Source organism: Pristiophorus japonicus, chromosome 7 (genome assembly GCF_044704955.1).
Source record: "Pristiophorus japonicus isolate sPriJap1 chromosome 7, sPriJap1.hap1, whole genome shotgun sequence".
Taxonomy (NCBI): domain Eukaryota; kingdom Metazoa; phylum Chordata; class Chondrichthyes; family Pristiophoridae; genus Pristiophorus; species Pristiophorus japonicus.
In genome coordinates, this window is record NC_091983.1 from 219764917 (window position 1) to 219789425 (window position 24509).

The 24509-nt window shown below is 46.0% G+C and overlaps 1 protein-coding gene across 2 annotated transcripts; it reads left to right on the top strand.

Moving 5' to 3' along the window:
* The first annotated feature begins 12 nt into the window (after positions 1–12).
* LOC139267465 (uncharacterized) lies at positions 13–16640 on the top strand. 2 transcript variants are annotated; one of them, XM_070885826.1, is made up of 3 exons: positions 13–74; positions 10898–11054; positions 13834–16640. In XM_070885826.1, the coding sequence occupies exon 3, from the start codon at positions 14750–14752 to the stop codon at positions 15965–15967; it is 1218 nt and encodes a 405-aa protein (XP_070741927.1). In that variant the 5' UTR covers positions 13–74; positions 10898–11054; positions 13834–14749; the 3' UTR covers positions 15968–16640. The 2 variants fall into 2 exon arrangements, with proteins under 2 accessions (XP_070741927.1, XP_070741926.1); XM_070885825.1 differs by having other exon boundaries at positions 10898–16640.
* Positions 16641–24509: the final 7869 nt, after the last annotated feature.

The window sequence follows — 24509 nt, forward strand, 5'->3', positions numbered from 1 at the left end:
CGCCCCCTGTCGTCCTGTTTAGAGGCAAGTTCTCTGGGAGGACAGCAGAAGAGTGAAACCAGTGATCAACGCAGGTAAAAAACAAAAGGCTTAAGGGGGAAGTAATTTATGAGACTCCAGTACAGGGACTCGAGAGCTGAGAAAAGTTAGATAATATGATAAACATACGGCACTATATTGTACAGTAGTTGAAGAGAATTATATCTTATTTTAAGCACAGAAACAGGCCTTTCGCCCCAACTGGTCTTCTGCCTGTGTTTATTCTTCACATGAGCCTCTTCGCACCCTACTTCTTCATTATCATCAACAACAATTATAAAGTGTCTTTTATAGAATCAACACAGCACAGTAGCCCATTCGGCCCGTCGAGCCTATGCTGGCTCTTCTCTCTGGAAGAGCACTTCAGTTAGTCCCAATCCCCCGCCCTTAACCGTAGTCCTGCAAGTTTTTTACTTTAGATAATTACCTAATCCCCTTTTCAATTCCATGATTGAATCTGTCTCCATCACCCTTTCAGGCAGCGCATTCCAGATCATAACCACTTGCTGTGTAAAAAGGTTTTCCCTTGTGTCGCCGTTGGATCTTATGCCAATCACCATATATTTCTGACCTCTGGTTCTTGACCCTTCCGCCAATGTCTATCCCTATCTACTGTCTAGACCTCTCGTGCTCGAAGGCGAACAACTCCAGCTTCTCCAGTCTCTCCACATAACTGAAGTCCCTCATCCCTGGAACCATTCTTGTAAACATCCCAATAACGGATAATCAAGGGACTGTAAGGGAGGGAGGAACTTAAAACAATCACTGTCACTGAAGAAGAAGTACTCAGTTAAATAATGGGACTAAAGGTGAACAAGTCCCCTGGACCTGATGGCTTGCATCTTAGGGTCTTAAAAGAAGTGGCTGCAGGGATAGTAAATGCATTGGTTGTAATCTATCAAAATTCCCTGGATTCTGGGCAGGTCCCAGCGGATTGGATAACAGCAAATGTAACGCCCCTATTTAAAAAAGGAGACAGATAGAAAGCAGGAAACTGTAGACCAGTTAGGCTAACATCTATCGTTGGGAAAATGCTGGAGTCCATTATTGAGGAAACAGGACATTTGGAAAAGCATAATTTAGTCAAGCAGAGTCAGCATGGTTTTATGAAAGGGAAATCATGTTTGACAAATTTGCTGTAGTTCTTTAAGGATGTAATGTGCAGAGTGGATAAGGGGGAACCAGTGGATGTGTATTTGGATTTCGAGAAGGCATTCGATAAGGTGCCACATAAAAGGTTACTGCACAAAATGGGGTTGGGGGTAATACATTAACATGGATAGAGGATTGGCTAACAAATAGAAAACAGATAAATGGATCATTTTCCAGTTGGCAAACAGTAACTACAGGTAGTGGGGTGCCACAGGGATTGGTGTTAGGGCCTCAACTAGTTACAATCGAAATGAATGATTTGGATGTTTCACAAGGTTGATTCCAGCGATGAGAAAAGGTTGAGTAGGTTGGGCCTCTATTCATTGGAATTCAGAAGAATGAGAGGTGATCTTATCGAAACGTATAAGATTATGAGGGAGCTTGCCAAGGTGGATAAGAACATAAGAATTAGGAACAGGAGTCGGCCATCTAGCCCCTCGAGCCTGCTCCGCCATTCAATAAGATCATGGCTGATCTGGTCGTGGATCAGCTCCACTTACCCGCCCTCTCCCCGTAACCCTTAATTCCCTTATTGCTTAAAAATCTATCTATCTTTGACTTGAAAACATTCAATGAGCCAGCCTCAACTGCTTCCTTGGGCAGAGAATTCCACAGATTCACAACCCTCTGGGAGAAGAAATTTTTTCTCAACTCGGTTTTAAATTGGCTCCTCCGTATTTTGAGGCTGTGCCCCCTAGTTCTAGTCTCCCCTACCAGTGGAAACAACCTCTATCTTGTCTATCCCTTTCATGATTTTAAATGTTTCTATAAGATCACCCCTCATCCTTCTGAACTCCAAGGAGTAAAGACCCAGTCTACTCAATCTATCATCATAAGTTAACCCCCTCATTTCTCGAATCAGCCTAGTGAATCGTCTCTGTATCCCTTCCAAAGCTAGTATATCCTTCCTTAAGTAAGGTGACCAAAACTGCACGCAGTACTCCAGGTGCGGCCTCACCAATACCTTATACAGTTGCAGCAACACCTTCCTGCTTTTGTACTCCATCCCTTTCGCAATGAAGGCCAACATTCCATTTGCCTTCCTGATTACCTGCTGCACCTGCAAATTAACCTTTTGGGCTTTTAGTGTCCCCCTCCCCTTTTATAGGGGGCACTTGGAGAAAAATATGTTTTTGTGCCCAAAAAACCCCCCACAAAAATACCACAAAAAAATAAAAGGGCCTGTAAATGTTTGGTGTTTCCCCCAGATCCGGGGGGGGGGGGGGCACGGTTTAATGTTTTTTGTTTACTCCCAAAAAGAGTTTCATGCACAAGGACCCCCAGGTCCCTCTGCACCACAGTATGTTGTAATTTCTCCCCATTCAAATAATATTCCCTTTTACTGTTTTTTTTCCCAAGGTGGATGACCTCACACTTTTCGACATTGTATTCCATCTGCCAAACCTTAGCCCATTCGCTTAACCTATCCAAATTTCCTTGTAGCCTCTCTGAGTCCTCTACACAACCCGCTTTCCCACTAATCTTCGTGTCATCTGCAAATTTTGTTGCACTACACTCTGTCCCCTCCTCTATGTCATCTATGTATATTGTAAACAGTTGTGGTCCCAGCACTGATCCCTGTGGCACACCACTGACTTCCAACCGGAAAAGAACCCATTTATCCCGACTCTCTGCTTTCTGTTCGCCAGCCAATTCTCTATCCATGCTAATACATTTCCTCTGACTCCGCGTACCTTTATCTTCTGCAGTAACCTTTTGTGTGGCACCTTATCGAATGCCTTTTGGAAATCTAAATACACCACATCCATCGGTACACCTCTATCCACCATGCTCGTTATATCCTCAAAGAATTCCAGTAGGATGCAGAGAGGATGTTTCCGCTGATAGGGATGTCATGTATTCAACCAGCATTGTAACCCATGTATAAACTGACCTAAGTTGTACACCGTGAGAACACTGACCACGAGGTGGGAGACACTCCTAACTTGAGTGCCCACCTCTGTATGCGGGCCGATGCGTTTGCATTTATGGCCTTGTTGTCGGCCAAAAGGGACGTTAGGGGTTTGTGATCTGTCTCCAGCTCAAATTTCCTGCCAAACAGGTCCTGGTGCATTTTCTTCACCGCATATACACATGCGAGCGCCTCCTTTTCTACCATCCCGTAGCCCCTTTCTGCCTGGGACAGACTCCTGGAGGCATAAGCTACCAGCTGTAACTGACCCTTGGCATTGACATGCTGCAACACACACCCGACACCATAGGACGACGCATCGCACGTTAACACAAGTTTCTTACATGGGTCATATAGCGTTAACAGATTTTTGGAACATAACAAATTGCGTGCTCTATTAAAAGCCCTTTCCTGGCTGTCCCCCCAGATCCATTCGTGACCTTTACGTAGGAGCACGTGTAGCGGCTCTAGCAGCGTGCTTAATTTGGGAAGAAAGTTACCAAAATAGTTCAGGAGCCCCAGGAACGAACGCAGCTCCGTCGTGTTACGGGGTCTGGGTGCTCTCTGGATCGCTTCCGTCTTGGATGCAGTAGGGCTGATCCCGTCTGCTGCTACCCTCATCCCCAGGAATTCTACCTCGAGCTAGGAAGACGCACTTCGCCTTTTTCAGTCGCAGACCTACCCGGTCCAGTCTGCGTAGCACCTCCTCCAGGTTGTGGAGGTGTTCTTCATTATCGTAACCCGTAATGAGGATGTCGTCCTGAAAAACCACCGACCCTGGAATCGACTTGAGGAGGCTTTCCATATTTCGTTGGAAGATCGCGGCGGCCGAGCGAATCCTGAACGGACATCTGTTGTACTCAAACAACCTCTTGTGTGTCGTGATGGTGGTCAGCTTCTTCGACTCACTCGCCAGCTCCTGGGTCATGTAAGCTGAGGTCAGGTCCAATTTTGAAAAAAGTTTGCCACCAGATAGCGTCGCAAAGAGGTCCTCCGCTCTCGGTAGCTGGTACTGGTCTTGGAGTGACACCCGATTGATGGTGGCCTTGTAATCGCCACATATCCTGACCGACCCATCCGCCTTGAGCACCGGCACAATCGGGCTCGCCCAGTCACTGAATTCGACTGGCGAGATGATGCCTTCCCTCAACAGGCGGTCCAATTTGCCTTCTATCTTTTCCCGCATCACGTACGGCACCGCTCTGGCCTTGTGGTGTACTGGCCTGGCGTCCGGGTTTATGTGAATCACTACCTTGGCCCCCATGAAAGTGCCAATGCCGGGTTGAAATAATGATTCAAATTTGTCCAGGAACTGTGAGCATGATACTCGCTCCACAGAGGAAATTGCATTGACATCGCCCCATTTCCAGTTCATGACAGCAAGCCAACTCCTCCCCAGTAGTGCGGGACCATCCCCTGGGACAATCCAGAGTGGCAACCTGTTCTCCGAATCTTTGTGGGTCACGACTACCGTGGCGCTGCCAAGCACCGGAATGATCTGCTTTGTGTAAGTCCGTAGCTGTGCGTCAATCGGCGATAATTTTGGCCTCCTGGCCTTGGATGCCCACAACTTTTCGAACTGTTTGATACCCATCAGGGACTGGCTGGCACCCGTGTCTAACTCCATTGATACTGGGATGCCATTGAGGAGCACTTTCATCATTATCGGTGGCGTCCTGGTGTATGAACTGTATACGTGCTCCACATGAACTCGCTGAACTTCAGCTTCCAGCGATTTCCCCCAGTGTCCATTTCTGCAATTTCTGCAGGTATTTTGCTCATCTCTGCAAACTCCGGCTGAATGTATGCCTCCACGCCTCCAGCATGAGTTGCGGTTTGAAACAAAAGGTCCCTTGCCAGTCGATCGTCCCTGACTGCCCCTGTTATTGTCCTTGAGTGCACCATTAACAGGTGTTGATGGCCCCATTACTGGCCGCATTGTCCCTTGCAATGGCGTGAATCGCTGTTCAGCTTGCCATTGTCTCTGTCGAACTCCCCCTCTGGGATCGACTACATGTTGGGGCATGCCTGACTGCCCTTGTCTGCCTGGAGAACTGTGTGCTGCTTTAACAATGTTGAATCTCTGTCCCAACCATTCCTTAACACAGTACCTCTCGTCTGTTCTGCTAGTGGCCATGCTCGCGTGGTTTAAATCCCAGTTTCTTGTCGCCATTGATATGTTCTTACTACACAGTATAAATGCACATGAGGCCCATGCTTGAGAGAAGGTCAGTCTGTGACCTGTCCTTTATTCCTTAGCACTCAAGTGATGAAGGTGGGTGGAGCTTCCCCTTTTATACCTGAAGGTCCAGTTTAGGAGTGTCTCCCACCTAGTGGTCAGTGTTCTCACGGTGTACAACTTAGGTCAATTTATACATGGGTTACAATGCTGGTTGAATACATGACAGGGGAGATGAGAACTAGAGAACGTAATCTTAGAATAAGGGGCTGCCCACTTAAAACTGAGACGAGGAGAAATTTCTTCTCAGAAGGTTGCGGATATGTGGAATTTGCTGCCTCAGAGAGCTGTGGAAGCTGGGACATTGAATAAATTTAAGACAGAAATAGACAGTTTCTTGAATGATAAGGGAATAAGGGGTTATGGAGAGCGGGCACGGAAGTGGGCCTGAGTCCATGATCAGATCAGCCATGATCGTATTAAATGGCGGAGCAGGCTCGCGGGACCATATGGCCTTCTCTTGCTCCTATTTTTTATGTTCTTATGAAGGGACCGACTGCAATGTCGCCAAGTTTGATGCAAAGATGGGCGGGAAAACAAATTGTGAGGAGGACACAAAAAAATCTGCGAAGGGATATAGACAGGCTAAGTGAGTGGGCAAAAATTTGGCAGATGGAGTATAATGTGGAAAAGTGTGAGGTTATTCACTTTGGCAGAAAAAAAAAACAAATTATTATTTAAATGGAGAAAAATTACAAAATGCTGCAGTACCTGGGGGTCCTTGTGCATGAAACACAAAAAGTTAGTATGTAGGTACAGCAACTAATCAGGAAGGCAAATGGAATGTTGGCCTTTATTGCAAGGGGGATAGAGTATAAAAGCAGAGAAATCCAGCTACAACTGTACAGGGTATTGGTGAGGCCACACCTAGAGTACTGCGTACAGTTTTGTTGGAGGCAGTTCAGAGAAGGTTCACTCGATTGACTCCTGAGATGAAGAGGTTGACTTATGAAGAAAGGATGAGCAGGTTGGGCTTGTACTCATTTGGAGTTCAGAAGAATGAGAGGCGATCTTATTGAGACATATAAGATAATGAAGGGGCTCGATAAGGTGGATGTAGAGAGGATGTTTTCACTCATTGGGGGAAACTAGAACGAGGCGGCATAGTTTTAGAATAAGGGGTCGCCCATTTAAAACTGAGATGAGGAGGCATTTCTTCTCTGAGGGTTGGAAATCTGTGGAATTCTCTGCCCCAGAGAGCTGTGGAGGTTGAGTCATTGAATATATTTAAGGCGGAGATAGACAGATCTTTGAGTGATAAGGGAGTAAAGGACTATGGGGAGCGGGCAGGGAAGTGGAGCTGAGCCCATGATCAGATCAGCCATGATCGTTTTGAATGGCGGAGCAGGCTCGAGGTGCCTAAATAGTCTACTCTTGCTCCTATTTCTTATGTTCTTAAATCTTTTCTGCACCCTCTCTAAAGTGCTCCTAAAGCATGGTGCGCAGAATCCAGTTGTCGCCAAACCAGTGTTTTATAAAGGTTCATCGTAACTATTGTACTCTATACCTCTATATTTATAAAGCCCAGGATCCTGTAAGCTTTTTTAACCGCTTTCTCAACCTGCCCTGCCACCTTTAGCGATTTGTGCACATATACACCCCAGATCTCTAGTTCCTGCACCCCCTTTAGACTTGTACCCTTTAGTTTATATTGTTTCTCCTCATTCTTCGGAACAAAATATATCACTTTGCAGCTTTCTGCGTTAAACATCATCTGTCTTGTGTCTGTCTATTCCACCAGCCTATCTATGTTCTCTTGTAGTCTATCCCTATCCTGTTCACTGTTCACTATACTTCCAAGCTTTGTGTCATCTGTAGATTTTGAAATAGTGTCCTGTACACCCACGTCCAAGCTGCTCATATATATCAAGAAAAGCAGTGGTCCCACTGCTGACCCCTGGGGAACACCACTGTATACCTTCCTCCAGTCCGAAAAACAACCGTTCACCGCTACTCTCTGTTTCCTGTCACTTAACTAATTTCATATCCATGCTGCCACTGTCCCTTTTATTTCATGGGCTTCAACTTTGCTGGCAAGCCTATTATGTGGCACTTTTTCAAACTGGAAAGTCCATGTACAGCACATCAATCGCATTGCGCTCATCAACCCTCTGTTACCTCGATCAAAAAATTCAATCAAGTTTGACATGAGTTGTCTTTAACAAATCCGTGTTGGCTTTCCTTTAATTAATTCACACTTGTCCAAGTGACTGTTAATTTTGTCTCAGATTATAGTTTCGAAATGCTTCCCACCACCGAGGTTAAGCTGACTGGCTTGTAGTTGCTGGGTTTATCCTTGCACATTTTTTGAACAAGGGTGCAATATTTGCAATTCTCCAGTCCTCTGGCACCACCCCCGTATCTAAGGAAGATTGAAAGATTATGGCCAGTACTTTCACAATTTACACTTTTACTTCCCTCAGCATCCTCGGATGCATCCCATCCGGTCCTGGTGACTTATCTACTTTAAGTACAGCCAGCCTTTCGAGTACCTCCTCTTTATCAATTTTTATCCCATCCAATATCTCAATTACCTCCTCTTTCACTATGACTTTGGCAGCATCTTCTATGGTGAAGACAGATGTAAAGTACTCATTTACTACCTCAGCCATGCCCTCTGCCTCCTTGCATCTTTGGTCCCTAATCGGCCCTACCCCTCCTCTTACTACCTGTTTACTATTTATATGCCTGAAGAAGATTTTTGGATTACCTTTTATGTTAGCTGCCATTCTATTCTCATACCCTCTCTATGCCCCTCTTATTTTCTTTTTCACTTCTCCTCTGAGCTTTCTATATATAGCCAGATTCTCAGATGTATTCTCGACCTGACATCTGTCTTACGCACTTTATTTTCTGCTTGATCTTGCTCTCTATCTCAATCATCATCCAGGGAGCTCTGACTTTAGTTGCTCTACTTTTCCCCCTCATGGGAATGTACCTCGACTGTACCTGAACCATCTCCTCTTTAAAGGAAGCCCATTGTTTAATTACAGTTTTGCCTGCCAATCTTTGATTCCAATTTACCCCGGTCCAGATCCGTTCTCAATCCACTGAAATTTGCCTTCCTCCAATTAAGAACATAAGAAATAGGAGCAGGAGTAGACCATTTGGCCCCTCGAGCCTGCTCCGTCATTTAATAAGATCATGGCTGATCTGATCATGGACTCAGCTCCACTTCCCTGCTCGCTCCCCTATTTTTACTCTAGATTACTCCCTATCCTTTTCCATAGCTGATCTAAATCTTATGATAATGTGTTCAGTGTTCCCTAAATGATCCCCTACTGAGACTTGCTCCACTTGACCCACCTCATTCCCAGAACCAGACTCAGCAATGCCTCCTTCCTCATTGGGCCGGAAACGTACTGATCAAGGAAGCTCTCCTGAACACTCTTCAGAAATTCTTCCCTCTCTCTGCCCTTTACACTATTACTATCCCAGTCTTTATTGGGATAGTTGAAGTCTCCCATTATCACTACTATTTAGTTCTAGCACCTCTCTGTAATTTCCCTGCAAATTTTCTCCTCCAGACCTTCCCACTAGTCGGTGGTCGATAGAATACATCTAGTAGTGTAATGGCACCTCTATTGTTTCTTAACTCTAACCAAATAGATTCTGTCCTTGTCCCTTCCAGGACGCCCTCTCTCTCCAGCACTGTAATCTCATTAATTAATACTGCCACCACACCTTTTTTTCGTTCCCTATCTTTCATGAACACCTTAGGGCTCAAATTGCCCCTCTCCTTAAGGCCTGTTATCACTGCAAATCGACAGCCACGCTGCGGAGTGGAGTGGCTGCCGACTTTTTGTGGAATGGCCACTGATAGCGCAATTGCCCTCTCGAAGTTTCCCAGCGGTGCCCCGATTTCCCCCCAACCTCCCCACCACTCTGCTGCTGCCGATCTATTCCCCCGATGGCGACATTCCCCTCTGAAAATCTTTGGCTCACCAGGCGGTGCCAAAACCTGTTTTTTCCCGTGGTCCAGTGAGACTGTGGCCTTCTGCAACGGCGGTCCGGCTTCCCTTAAAGGGGAGTATGCACTGCCGCTGTCGCCATGTTTTATTTTGTTGGCCGACTGCGAGGTCGGCCCGACAATTATGCCTGTGGGTTTGGCCGGGCCGCCAACAAGGTGCCAGGCCCCTGGCCCAGCCGAAACCCTCCCTGGTGGCCCAGTCGGCGGAAGTTTTAAAATCGTGGAGGTTCTCCCCTTTTAGTGAAGGGGAGAACCGTGGTGACGTGCGCCGTGATAACGTCATCGCGCCGGTCAATCGCCACCGCCCCCAACTTCAATCCCTCAGGTGTTGCCACTGGCGTGTTTCCGCCCCTCAAGTGTTGTCACCACTCCCATTAAGAGCGACTTCCGAATCCAAGAAAAAAAACCCCAACAAAGAGCAGAATGTCGCTCAAGAGGCGACCTGAACTGCAGCTGCGGTAAAATACATTCAAACGAGGTGCGTACGCTCCATTTTGGCCAGGGGGCAATTTCTACCCCCTTATATCCAGGAATATTTAAAACATAATCCTGCCCTTTTTTGAGCCAGGTCTCTGTTATCGCCACAACATCATATTCCCATGTGTCTATTTGCGCCTGCAGCTCACCAAGCTTATTTATCAAGCTTCGTGCGTTTACATACATGCACTGTAAAGCTATCTTAGACCTTCTTGTATTTTCTCTTAATCTGACCCACCAAATACCGTGCTATCTCTTAGTCTAGTGCTATCTTAATCTCCTATTCTTTTGTGCACCATTAAGGTAGTAAAATCATCCAATGCCAGACTGGGAGCCAATGTAGGTCAGTAAGCACAGGTATGATGTTTGAATAGGACTTCGTGCAAGTTAGGATACGAGCTGCAGAGTTTTGGATAAGCTCCAAGATGGGAGGCCAGCCAGGTGAAATCTAACAGAAACACATCCACATAAAAATGGGTCATTAGACTATAAGCATTATAAGAGCACTCTTGCAGAAACTTCTAACTGATGTTCATTTCCTTTGATCCTTTTTTATCCCATAGTTTTCCTATTGTTGTACAGATGGTATTGTTGTAGGCATTAGGCACCTGCTGAATATATCAAAACACTAGGCATTAGGCACCTGCTGAATATATCTAAACTCATATAGGTTTAAAGTGGCCACATATAAAATGGCTGCCCAAGCATGATGGGAGCTCAGTTAGTCAAGTAATGAACTACTGACTGAGGCTGACCGAGCAATGACCTAGTGAGGCCCACTACCAGGAATGCCTTGGATACAAGATAATTATAACGAACCATTATAGTACACTGGTATAATCAGTGACTTCACACAGCCGAGCCCCGAGGAACAGAGATAAGGGGGGAACCTGCCTCACATAACGAGGTCATTAATCAGCCCGAGCTGACAAAAACCGAACATACAGCCCCTGAGCTATCAGGAGAATTCTATTGGGTTAAAGAAACCTATATGTAATCTATAATCGGTATGATTGGATTGTGTCCAGCCGAAGTGGGCTGAGTAACTGTAAAGAACTATTGTAAAACATATAAATATCGGTGAGTTTCTTTGTTCGTCGGAGAGCAGTGCCTGGATCCAGTCCTGAGGCTTCCTCTCCGCATGCGAAAATAAAGGCCGCATTGGCGTTGGAACCGACTCTGAGTGTTAAGTGATTCTTCTGAGAAAACATTCACGCTAACAGTGGCGTCACGAACAGGATTTCGGGGTCGCTTGGAGAAACCGGGTGAGTATACCTTAAACAAAATTTTATAACGGGTGCGGAAGGTGGATGCTGGTTGATCGACACGAGGAGACGGTCCAATATCTCAAACACCTAGCCTGAGCCTGAATTAAGAGGACTTTAGTCCCACGTGACGGCCAGGAACTAAGTAGGTGCCGGGAACACACTTGGACCGTGGGATCGTGATACCGAAAGACATCTTCCGGACCCAGTAGTGTGATTTGAAATATACCCCGGGGTAGAACCAAGCGGTGTACAGCGGCTAACGGAATCCAAACCTGTGAACAGTGTCGGACCAATGGGCAGAGCGGTGGTAGGTCGTCGTTAAGGATACGTAGAACACTGCGGAAATTGCTTAAACGCGTTTTAAGAATTGTATAAGTTTGTGTAATAGCAGAACTTGTGACCTGACAGTAGCCAGGAGACGGTCTACTACAAGTTACGCTAGGTAGAAAGCGGACCTCTGAGAGTAGATTCCTAACGGTTCTAGTCCTACCCAGGAATGACCACGAAAGCAAGTAACCTCGAGTGGGGACCAGAAGGGTCCCTTACCCGCCACCTGGCGGAAAAACAAAATAAACTAATCGAGAAAATGATTAGAGAAGGGTGGGATCCTCAGGACCTGGCAGCAAATGGTGGGAGAAGGAAAAGAAAGATGAAAAGGCTGTGGTCTTGATACTGCGAGCCCACGTAAAACTAACAGAGGAAGTAAATCAATATGTAAGAAATTAAAAAAAAACCTGATCGTGATTCTCTTAAGTGAAGTATGAATCCAAGAATAGAGCCGGCCAAAAAAAAAATTAATAAGCTTTGTTGAATGAAGAGAGACTTTTGTGAATGTCTGTCGTTGAGAGTCCTTGTGTGATTTTTTTGACTGCGGAATGAATTTTTTAATGTTTTCATGTTTCTGAAAGCCTGGTTGGAAGAGGAATGCAACTGTCTGTTTATTTTAGCTCCACCCACTTTTCTAAACAGAGTGAAAGTTTTTTTTAATCCTTTGTAGTGTTGTCCTGTATGTGGGAAGTTTTAAGACATTTTAAGTTAGAAACGCAGGTGTGGATTTATTCGGATGATAAGTTACGGAGCTAGGAAATGCACAAAGGATAGGTTTGTTGAGTAAAATATAAAAAATACATGGTCCCGGTGGTTGAAAAAAAAAATTTATTTGACACGCTCACTTACTTGTCGAAAGAAAACATGCAATGATTGATTACATTGGGTTGAAAGACATAAATTTAGTCTCGGAATGAGGTAAAGAATGCCTTTTTAAAAAAAGCTTCGAGCTCAAAAAAAAAGTTTTAAATAAAGATTGAAATTACAAAGTTTGAATTGGGATTTTGAGATATTCAGAGAAGGCACAGCAAAATACTGAGGTGGATTCAAAAAAAAATATTATTAAATTAAATCTGATCTCTTAAAGCAAAAAGGAGATATAAAACTAAAGGGGTTGGAAACAATCTAGAAATACCTTCAGGGATCAGGTCAAACTCCTGGGCGAGTGGTGAGCTATCTGCGAAGGTGTAAAAGGGACTTTTGAAAAATGTTACAAACAGCAAGCTTTAGCAGTTTAGAAGAGACATTTTAATGACTTTGAAACTGGAGCATTTTGAAGATAACGAGGAGAAAAGATCTAAGCTATGCAAACTCAGCACAGAAAGAAAAAACTGGGAATTAGAGAATCTTACTGAATTTTTAAATTCTTATAGAAAATGGAACTGGCATGGATGTTTAGATTTTGTGCTGGGAGAGAAATAAAACACAAGATTTGCCCAGTGAACGGGACCGTAAAAAAACCCCGAAATGTTGGAATGTATGAAAATAACGAGAAGAAAAGATCTAAGCTATGCTAACTCAGCACAGAAAGAAAAAATGGAACTGGCACAGAAGTTTAGATTTGGTGCTGAGAGAGAAATTTAAAAAAAAATTGAATTTCAGTAAACAAAATAGCTATTAAAAATGTGTGGTCTCGTTTTAAATCAATTAAAAAAAAAATTATTTGGCAAGTACTTGAATTAGAAGTTAAGAAAAAATTGGAATTTAATCTAAAATGCTGTCTTTCCCGATGAGAAGATTTTTATTATGATCACTTTACTAATGATTTATGCTGTTTTAACGGATTCCTAATTTCTAAGCAAGTTTTGAAGGCACAAAGATTTAAAAAAAAAAGAATTTTTCAGATGATTACGTGAAGTCACGTAATGACATCAGGCTTTCTTACAAACCTGTAAAGGAGTTAACCCTTTCCATTGACAGCTGTTTTATACTGGACATTATTAATTTGGATTTCTTAATAAAATAAAGAAGACTCACCTGACAGACAGAGGAAATGGTGGGATATTCAGAATAAAAATAAAACGGAACTAGCTGGTCAAGAGTTAAAAGCTAAGATAAACAGGCTGGAAGAGATGTTTTAAAAAACAGGGCCAGACGGATAGTGCAGTGCGCAGCCATAGCACCATCACCTATGGCAATAGAGCCAATGTACCCCACGGTGGGTAGGTGTAGTCCACAAACCCAACCTAACGGTAAAGCAGACAGCGATGTTTGGAGGAATAATGGTGGCATTGGTGTTGGATTGGAGTTTGGATAATATTTAGATGGGTCATCGTGCAGGCTCGAGCACAGCAGGCTCAAACGCAAAACCGACGGCAGCCCAGACAGGGACATGAAGTGATAGAGATGGTACGACTATAAAGAATATGGTTAACCTAATCCTTACCTTCGATTCCACAGAGTGACAGCGACACAAGTAGACCAGAACCTAACACCTGGTGACGACCAGGCTATCTGTTTAAAATTTTCAGATAAAACACTCACCAAGATGGGACCGCAGTGGTGACTTCGACTCTGGGGACTCATGATACTGGGAACCTCAAGACCCACGCAAACACTGGATGATACCAACGGATTGCAGTGCACTCAGGAAATAAACAACAACATGAACTATGGAGTCTTGTTTAATTTAACGGATGGAATGTGCATCCCAGCAGCCAAGGACAGGACTTATTTTAATGCATGGTTACAAGTGAATCCTAATAAGAACCAGGTATGTGTACAGTGCTCCACGGGTATAAGGAGCAGCTGCATTAAACGGAGGGATGTCAAAGGGCCCGATGAATGTACTTTCGGCATAATTTGCGCGCCTCCGGGACAGTCCCAGCAATCAGTCATCCGCAAAAAGGGAGTGGGGCTGTGTGGGTACTACGAGGAGGAGGGGCGGCTGCAATATCATTGTATGTATGCTTCTTACCCCCTCCGACACCGCACCCCATAAGAACCACTACATTGCCCGAGGAACTGTCTTGTCCCATAACTACTAAGGGACCATAAAATGGGATTGTAATGTACAACGAAGGAATTATTGTATGATAATGTTAAACATGAAATTGTGCCTGTCCTGATCAATATTTCAGGCAAGCAGATGCCGGAATACTGTACAGAACAGTCAAGGAAAATGTACAATGTATTAAGTAGAGTTGTAATGCAGCAGGCTGCCGATGCAATGGGTGACAGTAGATTCCGAAGACAGGGGTCAGCCCCCAGGATAAAGAGGGGAATAGTTAATGATGTTGCTACCGGTTTCAATACAGGGACCTCCGTAGTAAACTCGATAGATATACAGGGGTTATTGGAAAGGGTGGAGCAAAACCAGGAAGACCAAGCTAACCTAGGAAAGGAGGGTGCCGAAATCCAATTGGATGGCATCTCAGACCTGGAAGCTCACGCCAAAACCATCAATCATCTCATTGATAGAGAAAAAGAAGATACAGGAAAGCAAAGACGGGCAACTCTGTCACGCTTATTGTCTGTGGATGGTGGGACAGATCCGCCACAATCTCGACCAGATCCAACGCGGGGAAGTACCCGATTGGATCGACAGTTCACATTTGGCTCAGTTGGCTAATCAGAGGGGGACACTGGATAATTGTACTCTGAAGGGACTGACCCGAGTACACCCAGCAATTCCAGATTGCGAGATGGGTAGGAATACTGGGATAGGGATAGTCCTGATGATCCCTATAGCCACGCCGGACTCAGGGCTGTTCCCCCTGTACCAACTAGAGAATATCGGAGTAATATGGGAAAATGTCTCCATACGTTACTATCTGACCACCATCTCCGCCGTTCGTCGAAACGACATACTTACCGGGATCTCCCTAACAGAATGCAAGCAAAGGGGAGAGATCACAGTATGCCCTCACCCGGTAGGCCGAGGGGAGCTAGACGAGTGCGGGTTCAACCGAACCGACGGGTGTGTACTAGAAATAGTGCCCGCACACAGGCACTTCGCGAGGGCAGGCTACGGAGGGAAGGGAAGATACTGCGTCTCTACCACAGAGTGTTCATATCGGTATAATGACCTGCAGTGCCCGATACCACAGCCGAACATTTGCTTTGCGCCGCTACGACCTGTCGCGATCGGGCAAGCGCATATCACCCAGGTTAGGCGCCGGAAGCCCGAAGTTATTGATGTAACCGATCAGCTTCACGATCATTTGCAGGATTATGATGAGCCAGAGCAGGTCCCTATCCCACATCTAACCGAAGTATTACGAGAATTGAGGCTCAGGGTGGGTCAATCCGTAAAGCTCTACCACCAACTGCAAACTAAAATCAAAGTACTGGAAGAAGATATCGATGTAGACTTACAAAGTCAGAGTTGGTGGAGAAAGGTCTGGGACTGGGGAATAAATGTGAACATCCATCCTTGGATTCGAATAAATTCACACATACTGGTCGGGATACAATTGATCTTAGCAGTAACATGGGGCATAATGGCCTGCCAGGCATGCAGGCACCAAGCACGACGAAGAGGGACCCATGACCGGTCCCCAAATATGAAACAAGCCTGTTTAATAATCGGGGAAGGAGGATTTGGCCTTTGTCAATTTGATTTAAGCAACCGGGACTCCTGAAACTGCGTGACTGGCCAGCACGTTGAGGCAGGGAGTACCGGGCCCTGCACAAAATCTAATAAAAGTAGGGCGGGCGGTTAAAGGGGGACTAGGACTAGTCCCTTTACCGAAAGGAGGGAATTGTTGTAGGCATTAGGCACCTGCTGAATATATCAAAACACTAGGCATTAGGCACTTGCTGAATATATCTAAACTCATATAGGTTTAAAGTGGCCACATATAAAATGGCTGCCAAAGCATGATGGGAGCTCAGTTAGTCAAGTAATGAACTACTGACTGAGGCCTACTACCAGGAATGCCTTGGATACAAGATAATTATAACGAACCATTATAGTACACTGGTATAATCAGTGACTTCACACAGCCGAGCCCCGAGGAACAGAGATAAGGGGGGAACCTGCCTCACATAACGAGGTCATTAATCAGCCCGAGCTGACAAAAACCGAACATACAGCCCCTGAGCTATCAGAAGAATTCTATTGGGTTAAAGAAACCTATATGTAATCTATAATCGGTATGATTGGATTGTGTCCAGCCGAAGTGGGCTGAGTAACTGTAAAGAACTATTGTAAAACATATAAATATCGCTAAGTTTCTTTGTTCGTCGGAGAGAAGTGCCTGGATCCAGCCCCGAGGCTTCCTCCCCGCATGCAAAAATAAAGGCCGCATTGGCGTTGGAACCGACTCTGAGTGTTGAGTGATTCTTCTGAGAAAACATTCACGCTAACAGTATTAAATATCTCTTGGGCTATCAACATCAGAGAACTGCAAGGAGTGGCTTATTATAAGTGCAAGAGTGACTCAGGTAGTAAACTGCTTTAAATATTTGGAGTTTTGTTCATGTTTAAGAATAACATATACAAGTTTTAAGTAAGATTGGTGAGGAGACCAGGCCCCTTGTGCAGGACATCACCACAGTTAAATAGAGAAGGGGAAAGAGGGAAAAACAGAAGTAGTGACACCAGGCTTAGGTCTTAAAAGCCAGTAAATTGTAGGGAGGTAAGGAATTCCTCAGTATTGAGGTCCTGGAGTAGAATGTGGAGACTGCAGTGTCGATGCAGTATTCTCAACATTGACCACAGATACAGTGATAAAATATGGTGAAACAAGAAAGTTTGTGACTACAGTTTCAAGTGTAGAAGTGAAAAAGGGATTGTCTGTCAATTTTCAGGATCCAAAAGGCAAGATAGAGGCAATAAAAGAGTTTCCTAGGTTGAAGGCCTTTTGAAAATCGAGATAAATTACATGAGTAGTACATTACATGGTCAAAACACAAGCCGAAAGGATGACGATGCACACTGAATGGCGGCCAACTGAGCAGCGAACCAGGGGGTTCGAAATACCATTTGAGTGACTGCTAAGAAAGCTGGAGGAGCGACAACAATGGACCGGTCCTTCTTCATCAAGAACATACTGCTTGAATTGTGCGCATGAAGATTGCGGAGATATTTGCCTTGCAAGACTTTCCGAAGAGAGGCTACTTTGATGTAAGCTTCAGAAACCTCACCCAAGACCTGAAATTCCTGAAGGCATTGAAGGAGATGGCTGAACCACTGCGGTCAATGGTGACTGCAGAACCACTGTTCACCCTTCCATTGCAGAGAAAGCGCACCATCACAGTGCATATGTACAACCCCCACATCCCAGTCTTGATGTGCTAACATTCCTCGCCAGGTATGTCGATAGGGTAGGCAACAGCGTGGACTTGAAGGACTTCCATGGGATTTGGACCAACAAGCGCCACATCCAGGTCACTTTAAAAGCGGACGTCAACGGAACCATCCTCTACCCCTCCGCTAGCTTCGCCATTGGAGGAAGTCGGGGCTACATGGTGTACGCCGGACAACCCAATGTGTGTTGGACCTGCGGGAAAGCAGGCCACATGACGGCAAGCTGCAAATCAATCATTTGCCGCAACTGCAAGAAGGAACGACACCAGACAAAGGACTGCAATCTTTGTGGTGTGGCTGGACATCTGTACAAAGCCTGCCCCAAGCGTAATTTCAGCTATGCGCAGGCGGCAAAGAACATGGTGACATGTGAGGAGAAAGCTGAGGAGCACAATGCCCCAGAGGAGACCTACAACTCCCTCCCCGCCAAGACACCGTGCGAACAAACCATCACCCTCGTCAACACTAACCGAGAGGAGGAAGAGAAGTCTGCCACGGCAAGCCGCCAGACACTAACACCCAGCATTGAAACTCCCCCCACCACCTCCACCCCCCCCCCCCCGGCCCCCGAGACCCTGAGTCCATGGAAGAGGAGGGAGCAGAAGAGGAACAGGAATGGCAGCGTGTCATCAAGAAGAAGCCGGCAAGTCAAAGAAAAAGAGGCCTCCTGCCGAAACGAGAGGCAAAAGACGGCTACCGTCCACGACAGACAGCAGTGGCTGCAGCTCTTCCGATGACGAAGGGCGAGGTAAAAGCCCCCACTACCACCAGCAGAAGGAGAGGCAAAACGCCAATGTGACCAGCGCAGCCCAGCTCTGGGACGCCAGGAACAGTGAAGTGACTGATGCACCCCTGCTCTGGATTTTCGGGAGCGACGAAGCAACCGATGAACCCCCGCTCCGGATTTCCGGAACAACGAAGCTACCGATGCAGCCCCTCTCCGGGAGCGACGAAGCAACAGATGCACCCCAGCTCCAGAACGTTGTGAGTGATGACACCACAGGGGATGCACACAAGGAACAACCAACACCAGGCGAGGGTAGCCCAGTTGACATGGAGGACCAACCCCGCGTCCACACTGCTGGTGTCCATGGTCAAAGCATCCCCAAAGCAGAGGACAACCCATATCTCAGCCAAGGTGCAGTAGAAGAGTTTAAAGCTAACCTATGTATAGAGGAACAGGCCACAGGGCCAAAGGACTGCGTGTTCGAAATGTAATGTTTGGATTGTAATCATCAATTTAAAAATGGGTTTAAAGATTGCATCCATTAACGTGCATAGCATTAAGTCGACTACGCGATGTGTTTCCACCTTTGGGTACCTCGCCAAGGTGAAGGCAGACCTGTTGTTCTTGTAGGAGTGCGGCCGCACTTCAGCAGTTACCGGCACTGGTCGCACTGGTGGTCCCACGGACCATCTCTGGTCAGGAGGCAACGATTGCTGTTTCTCTGGCCTGGGCATTCTGCTGCGGGGAGGCCACTTCACCATCACCGAAGTTAAGGAGGTAGTGGGCGGCCGCCTCCTCGTAGCAGATGTACTGTATAAAAATGTTCCTCTAAGACTAATTAACGTGTATGCCTTGCCTCTCAGAAGCGAACGGCTGGCCCTCCTCCAGCAGCTCCCACTGCTGCTGGCAACATCCAGACCGGTCATTCTGGGCGGTGATTTCAACTGCATCGTTGATGCGGCTGGACGATCCAGCAGATCCGACAGCAAACTGGACACCACATCCAAACGCCTGATGGACGCAGTAAAAGATGCCAAGCTGTGCGACGTCTTCAGCAACCCTGCAGATGGAGCACCGCGCAGATACACCTGGCCGAGACCAGACGGGTCCGTCCGTTCCAGAATAGACTTCCTGTTTGTGTCCCACACGCTCAAGGTCAGATCCACCGACATCATGCCGGTGTTCTTCTCTGACCACTGCCTCTACTGGCTGACTGCCTCCCACAGGAAGACCAGAAAGTTGGCAGGGGGGATATGGAAGCTCAACGTGAAACTGTTGACCCTGGAAAGCATTGAGGAACTCGAGGGATTACAAAGGTTGGAGAACCGTAAAACCCCTCTGTGATTCCCCGATGCACTGGTTGGAAACAATCAAGACAAACATCAAGAGGTTCTTCATCCTCAAAGGTGTTCAAGAGGCGAGAGGGAGACAGAGGGAATTGTCCCAACTCCAGAAGAGAATGCAAAACCTGCTCCTGCTGCAGTCGATAGGGGTCGATGTCGCAGAGGAACTCCAAGAAGTGAAAGGCCAGCAAGCCTTGCTCTTTGCCTCAGAGTCCTCCAAAATCTTCTTCCACTCCAGAGTCCGCTCCGTCGAGCAGGATGAGACGTGTTCGCATTTCTTCTTCCAAAAGGTTCACAGGGGGAGCTCTGTGATCAACAGCCTAAAGGAAGAAGATGGTTCTGTGACGTCTTCGCAGACCGACATGCTGAAGATTAGCAAATCCTTCTATGCTGGGCTGTACGACGTCAAGCCCACAGACCGCGCGGCCTCCCAGTCTTTCCTGTCGTCTATCTCAGAGGTCTTAGACGACAGCAATCGGGAGAGTCTGGACCACCCGCTAACTCTGGACGAGCTGACAAAGGCCGCCTGGTCCCTCGTGATGAGTAAAACTCCCGGAAGCAACGGCTTACCGGTCAAGTTGTATTCGGCTCTGTGGGACTGGATAGGCCCAGACCTGCTGGAAGTGTATGGGGGTATGCTTCTGGCCGACAGCATGTCCGAATCAATGAGGAAGCAAAAGACAGAAAGGAGATAAGTAAAAGTGGAGGGCAGAGAAACCCAAGGCAAAAAACAAAAAGGGCCACTATACAGCAAAATTCTAAAGGGTCAAAGTGCGTTAAAAAGGCAAGCCTGAAGTCTCTGCCTCAATGCAAGGAGTATTCGGAATAAGGTGGACGAATTAACTGTGCAGATAGCAGTTAACGGATACGATGTGGTTGGCATCACGGAGACATGGCTCCAAGGTGACCAAGGCTGGGAACTCGACGTCCAAGGGTATTCAACATTTAGGAAGAATAGACAGAAAGGAAAAGGAGGCGGGGTGGCGTTGCTGGTTAAAGAGGAAATTAATGCAATTGTAAGGAAAGACATCAGCTTGGATGATGTGAAACCAGTATGGGTGGAGCTACGGAATACCAAGGGGCAGAAAACGCTAGTGGGAGTTGTGTACAGACCTCCAAACAGTAGTAGTGATGTTGGGGAAGGCATCAAACAGGAAGTTAGGGGTGCATGCAATAAAGGTGCAGCAGCTATCATGGGTGACTTTAATATGCATATAGATTGGGCGAACCAAACTGGAAACAATACGGTGGAGGAGGATTTCCTGGAGTGCATAAGGGATGGTTTTCTAGACCAATATGTGGAGGAACCAACTAGCGGGGAGGCCATCTTAGACTGGGTGTTGTGTAATGAGAGAGGATTATTTAGCAATCTCGTTGTGCGAGGCCTCTTGGGGAAGAGTGACCATAATATGGTAGAATTCTTTATTAAGATGGAGTGTGACACAGTTAATTCAGAAACTAGGGTCCTGAACTTAGGGAAAGGTAACTTCGATGGTTTGAGGCGTGAATTGGCTAGAATACACTGGCATATGATACTTAAAGGGTTGACTGTGGATAGGCAATGGCAAACGTTTAAAGATCACATGGATGAACTTCAACAATTGTACATCCCTGTCTGGAGTAAAAATAAAACAGGGAAGGTGGCTCAACCATGGCTAACAAGGGAAATTAAGGATAGTGTTAAATCCAAGGAAGAGGCATATATATTGGCCAGAAAAAGCAGCAAACCTGAGGATTGGGAGAAATTTAGAATTCAGCAGAGGAGGACAAAGGGTTTAATTAAGAGGGGGAAAATAGAGTATGAGAGGAAGCTTGCCGGGTACATGAAAACTGACTGCAAAAGCTTCTATAGATATGTGAAGCGAAAAAGATTAGTGAAGACAAACGTAGATCCCTTGCAGTTGGATTCAGGTGAATTTATAATGGGGAACAAAGAAATGGCAGACCAATTGAACAAATACTTTGGTTCTGTCTTCATGAAGGAAGACACAAATAACCTTCCGGAAGTACTAGGGGACCGAGGGTCGAGTGAGAAGGAGGAACTAAAGGATATCCTTATTAGGTGGGAAATTGTGTTAGGGAAATTGAAAGGATTGAAGACCGATAAATCCCCGGGGCCTGATAGTCTGCATCCCAGAGTACTTAAGGAAGTGGCCCTAGAAATAGTGGATGCATTGGTGATCATTTTCCAACAGTCTATCGAAGGGCGGAACGGCCTACTCCTGCACCCATTTTCTATGTTTCTATCAGGAGTGAGCTGCTCTCGGTGTTGTTGTACGTGGCGCAGGTCTGGCCCATACCCTGCTCCTGTGCCGTGGCAGTCACTCAAGCCGTCTTCCATTTCGTCTGGAGATCTAAAATAGACTGTGTCCGCAGAGACACGCTGTACAAATCTCTGGGTAAGGGGGGGAAAGGACATTCCGAACGTGGCCCTCATCCTGATGGCCACCTTTGTGTGCGGCTGCATCAAGCTGTGCATAGACCCTTCGTACGCAAACGCCAAGTGTCAGAACGTGCTGAGATTCTATCTGTTCCCGGTGTTGCGAAGGATGGGTCTGGTCAGGCTGCCGCGGAACGCTCCAACCAGTTGGACCATGCCTCAACACTTGTCCTTCGTGGAAAAGTTTTTCAAGAAAAACACCTTTGACCAGTGCAAGGTCCTGGACGCCCTACAAAAGAAGGAGATGATGGAACCTGTCGAACTCATTTGGCAGAATGTCTCATCGCCAGAGCTTTCGCACAAGCACCAAGACGTAGCTTGGTTGGCGGTGAGAAGGGCCCTACCCGTCAGATCCTTCATGCACAGCCGGGGTTTTAGAGACACGACACTCTGCCCCCGAGTAGGCTGTGGAGCGGACGAGACTGTCATCCATCTCCTTCAGGATTGCTCCTTTGCAAGGCAGGTCTGGAAGAAGATGCAGTGGTTGCTGTCGAGGTTCATCCCAAGCAGCTCCGTAACACAGGACTCTGTGCTCTGCAGACTTTTCCCAGGGACCCGCACCGAGAAAGACATCATCTGCTGCTGGAGAGCTATCAACTCGGTGAAAGACGCACCTTGATCTTCCCGAAACTTGTTGGTCTTCCAGAGCAAGGAGATGTCCATGGCCGAGTGTTGCAAACTGGCGCCATCCAAGGTCCAGGAGTACGTGCTGAGGGACGCACTAAAGATTGGTGCAGTCGCCGCAAAGGCACGATGGGGAAGAGCCACAGTTTAAGGCCCTTCCGCCACGGTAAACCCAGGGGCTGGAATCAGACCCCCCTCGGGCTGTACTTGTTAATCTGCTTGTATACATAAAGCACCATGTACTGAAAAACACCTGTGTAGTGCTATGTATAATGAAAGTCTCTGCACTGTTTAGTAACTTGCAAAGAAATATAAATGTATCCCCATCCGTTCCGTGTACTGATTTCATCTGCATAGTGCTACTTATAATGTGATTCGTGATCGGTATTGAAATATATCCTGGAATGTAATGTAAACCTGTTCTCACCTGCTCCATGTAATGCTCTTATTTGCACAGTATTACATGTAACGTGATTTATGGATTGTACTAAACTGTACCTTGAAATGAAATGTACGCTAGTGCATTGTGTGGAACTGCTGTCAGCATCCAAACAATTTGTATAGAATTGCTGACCGCAAGGTACTGAGCTATTTTCCATTGTATTGTGAACATTTTATATGAATAAAGTATATTTTTGAAAAGAAAAATGAACAGCCTGGGTCTCTCCTCTTGAAAAAAGAAGGCTGAGGGGTGACCTAATAGAAGTTTTTAAAATAATGAAAGGTTTTGATAGAGTGGATACAAAGAGAAAGTTTCCACTTGTGGGGAAAAGCATAACTAGAGACCATCAATATAAGATAGTCACCAAGGAATCCAATAGGGAATTCAGAAGAAACTTCTTTACCCAAAGAGTGGTGAAAATGTGGAACTCGCTACGAATAGTATAGATGCATTTAAGGGGAGGCTAGACAAGCATATGAGGGGGAAGTGAATAAAGGGTTATGCTGATGGATTTAGATGAGGAAAGACTGGAGGAGGCTCGAGTGGAGTATAAAAGCCAGCATGGACTGATTGGGCCAAATGGCCTGTTTGTGTGCAGTATATCCTATGTAATTCTATGAATAAAAAAAAGCATAACTTCTTGGCTTTTGTACCTCTATTGGTGCCTCTATTGATAAACCCAGGATTCCAGCAGCTACAGGCCAGTCAGTTTAATCCTGGTCGTGGGGAAACTTAGAAATGATAATCCGGGACAAAATTAACAGTCACTTGAACGATTATCAATTCATTAAGGAAAGGCAGCATGGATTTATCAAAGGCAAATTGTGTTTAACTAACTTGACTGAGTTTTTTGATGAGGTAACAGAGAGAGTTGGAGGGCAATCGGGTTGACTTGGTGTACCTGGACTTCCAAAAGGCATTTGATAAAGTGTCACATAGTTTAAGGTGATTGACAAAAGAACCAAAGGCGACATCAGGAAAACAAATTCTTACACAGCAAGTGGTTAGGATCTGGAATGCATTGCCTGAAAGGTTGGTGGAGGCTGATTCAATCGCGGCAGTCAAAAGGGAATTGGTAAGTACCTGAAAGAAAATAAATTGCAGGGCTACATGAAAAGGGTGGGGGTGAGACTAGCTGAAGTGCTTTTGCAGAGAGCTGGCACAGGCTCGACGGGCCGAATGGCCTCCGGTGCTGTAACCATTCGACGATTCTACGATATGCTTTATTAACTGCTTTGTTAACCTGTCCTGTCATCGTCAAAGATTTATGCAGAAACAGTCCCAGGTGTTTCTGTT